General features: G+C 36.5%; 1 protein-coding gene across 1 annotated transcript; it reads left to right on the top strand.

The window, feature by feature from the left end:
- Positions 1-408: 408 nt before the first annotated feature.
- LOC111786739 (transmembrane protein 184C-like) lies at positions 409-2048 on the top strand (the record flags this gene model as incomplete). The annotated part of the gene is given in 4 exon segments (XM_023666969.1): positions 409-568; positions 1058-1364; positions 1464-1586; positions 1758-2048. Coding segments are annotated over 3 exon segments (687 nt in total), but the record flags the coding sequence as incomplete, so codon positions are not given.
- Between the last annotated feature and the right edge of the window lie 176 nt (positions 2049-2224).

Below are 2224 nucleotides of genomic sequence, written 5' to 3'. Positions count from 1 at the left end.
GAGGAATACTAACTCCATTGGTATGAGGCCTTTTGGGGAAACCCGAAGCAAGCTTATGCTCAAAGTGGACAATATCAGAGAGTTGTGTTCTTCTATGGGCACTCAAACATGAAATGAAGCATTAAGAATATTTTTTATAATTTAATTAATGATATCTACTTTTTGTTTTCAAAATTAAAAAAAAAAAACATTTTTTAAATACTTTTAATTAATAAAAGTTTGATCTAGAATAAATGTGAAATTCATAGTAAAAAAATAATGGAAAAACAATCTTAATTTATATTAAAAATAATTAAATCCCTAAAACAAAATTGTGTGATACACCAAATTGTGCTGAAATTAGTCTGACAAAACTTCCATAAATTTTAATGGTTAAAAAAAAAGTCAGATTAAAATTTTTGTATTAAAATTTACCATCACTTGCCAATCATGGTACCGCTGCTGAACAATTTCTGGGTCAATCTCCTTCGTCTTCCCCATTCTCTGTAATTTGATCGGCGCGCCACTCAGGGGCAACTTTCCGCTGTAAAGGAGCAGAACCAACTGCAACGAACCATTCCGATTCGAAGTGAGTAATCAAAACCTTTTATCTTATCTATTCATATTAACTACAACTTCGGCTAGATCGCAACGAATCTGAAAGTCTAGGCTAGTTCTCAGCTTCCGTTGGCCCCTCACCCCCAAAATCCCAAATACTGATCGCCGAAAGTGAAACCTTCCTGGATTTTGCGTAATTTCTTTAACTTTGCCCTGCAAATTGCTTTAAATTATCCATAAGCTCGAAACCGAGAATTTGCAGCTGTACGGTGTATATTCTCCAAGGGCATAAATTTGCGTTTCTATTTGTTTCTGCAGTTCAGATTGTTTATGTTGATAGCACATGTTGAGTTATTTTAAGAACGCAAATAGCCATAATTAGTAATTAGGTTGAACGGTATTTGTTATTGCTGATTCTAGGAACTGTTTTCCCAATATCATTTAGAAATCAAGTTAAAACGACCGTATATGGCATTTAGCTTAATATAAGTATATTGATTTTCCTATGTTCTTTTTGCAGATTCTTCCATAGGTTTTCTTTCTTCTGTGGAATAATGGATTTCGCCACTTTATCCACTTTGAATCCTGAACAGCTGACTGTATTAGGATCTGGATTCTGCGTGATGTTGACAATGCATTACACCGTGCAGTTATTATCTCAGCATCTCTTTTACTGGAAGAACCCTAAGGAGCAAAAGGCCATAGTTATTATTATATTAATGGCTCCCTTATATGCACTTGACTCATTTGTGGGTTTGCTACATATCAAGGGGAGCAAGGAATTCTTCATGTTCTTAGATTCTGTTAAGGAATGTTATGAAGCTCTGGTGAGTTTTTTCAACATGGTTTAATTTCACTTTGCCCTGTGCCTACTCAAGTTGAGTTAATAGTAATTGCCTCTTGCCTGTATGTGTGCTGAATGTCAGGTAATTGCTAAGTTCTTGGCTTTGATGTATAGCTATCTGAATATATCGATGAGCAACAATATTATTCCGGATGAAATCAAAGGAAGAGAAATTCATCATTCGTTTCCAATAACACTATTTCAGGTACAAAAATGGAATGTATTGAGTTGGACTAAGCAGTTATCACTGGGATCAATTGGATTCCGTTTTCCTTTCTATTGGGGCTTTAGGACATCGTACCACCGCTTTCTTCTTGATCTTTTCTATTCGTTCTTTCATATACCTTAACTTTTGTTTGTGATGAAAAACTTGCAGCCTAAAACTGTCCGTTTGGACCATCGGCATCTATTACTTCTCAAGCATTGGACATGGCAATTTGTTGTCATCCGCCCTGTTTGCTCTATTTTGATGATAACACTGCAACTATTGAGAATGTATCCTAGCTGGTTAAGATGGACGGTTACCATCATCCTTAACATTTCAGTTTCTCTGGCAATGTACTCTCTGGTTGTCTTCTACCATGTTTTCGCCAAGGAGCTTAAACCACACAATCCATTGGCCAAGTTCATGTGCATTAAAGGGATTGTATTCTTCTCCTATTGGCAGGTAAAACGGCTAATTCAGAGCTTTTGCCATGAATAAGCAAGCTTGCATATATATATTTTTTTTAATCACTCCCCAAAACAAATAGTACTAAGTGCAAGATCCCACATCGATTGGAGAGGGGAACGAGTGCCACCGAAAACGCTGGCCCCCAAGGGGGGTGAATTGTGAGATCCTAC

Source organism: Cucurbita pepo, unplaced genomic scaffold (genome assembly GCF_002806865.2).
Source record: "Cucurbita pepo subsp. pepo cultivar mu-cu-16 unplaced genomic scaffold, ASM280686v2 Cp4.1_scaffold002638, whole genome shotgun sequence".
NCBI classification, from domain to species: domain Eukaryota; kingdom Viridiplantae; phylum Streptophyta; class Magnoliopsida; order Cucurbitales; family Cucurbitaceae; genus Cucurbita; species Cucurbita pepo.
Note: the sequence above shows the minus strand (reverse complement) of the source record. Positions and strands in the feature narration are given on the sequence as shown.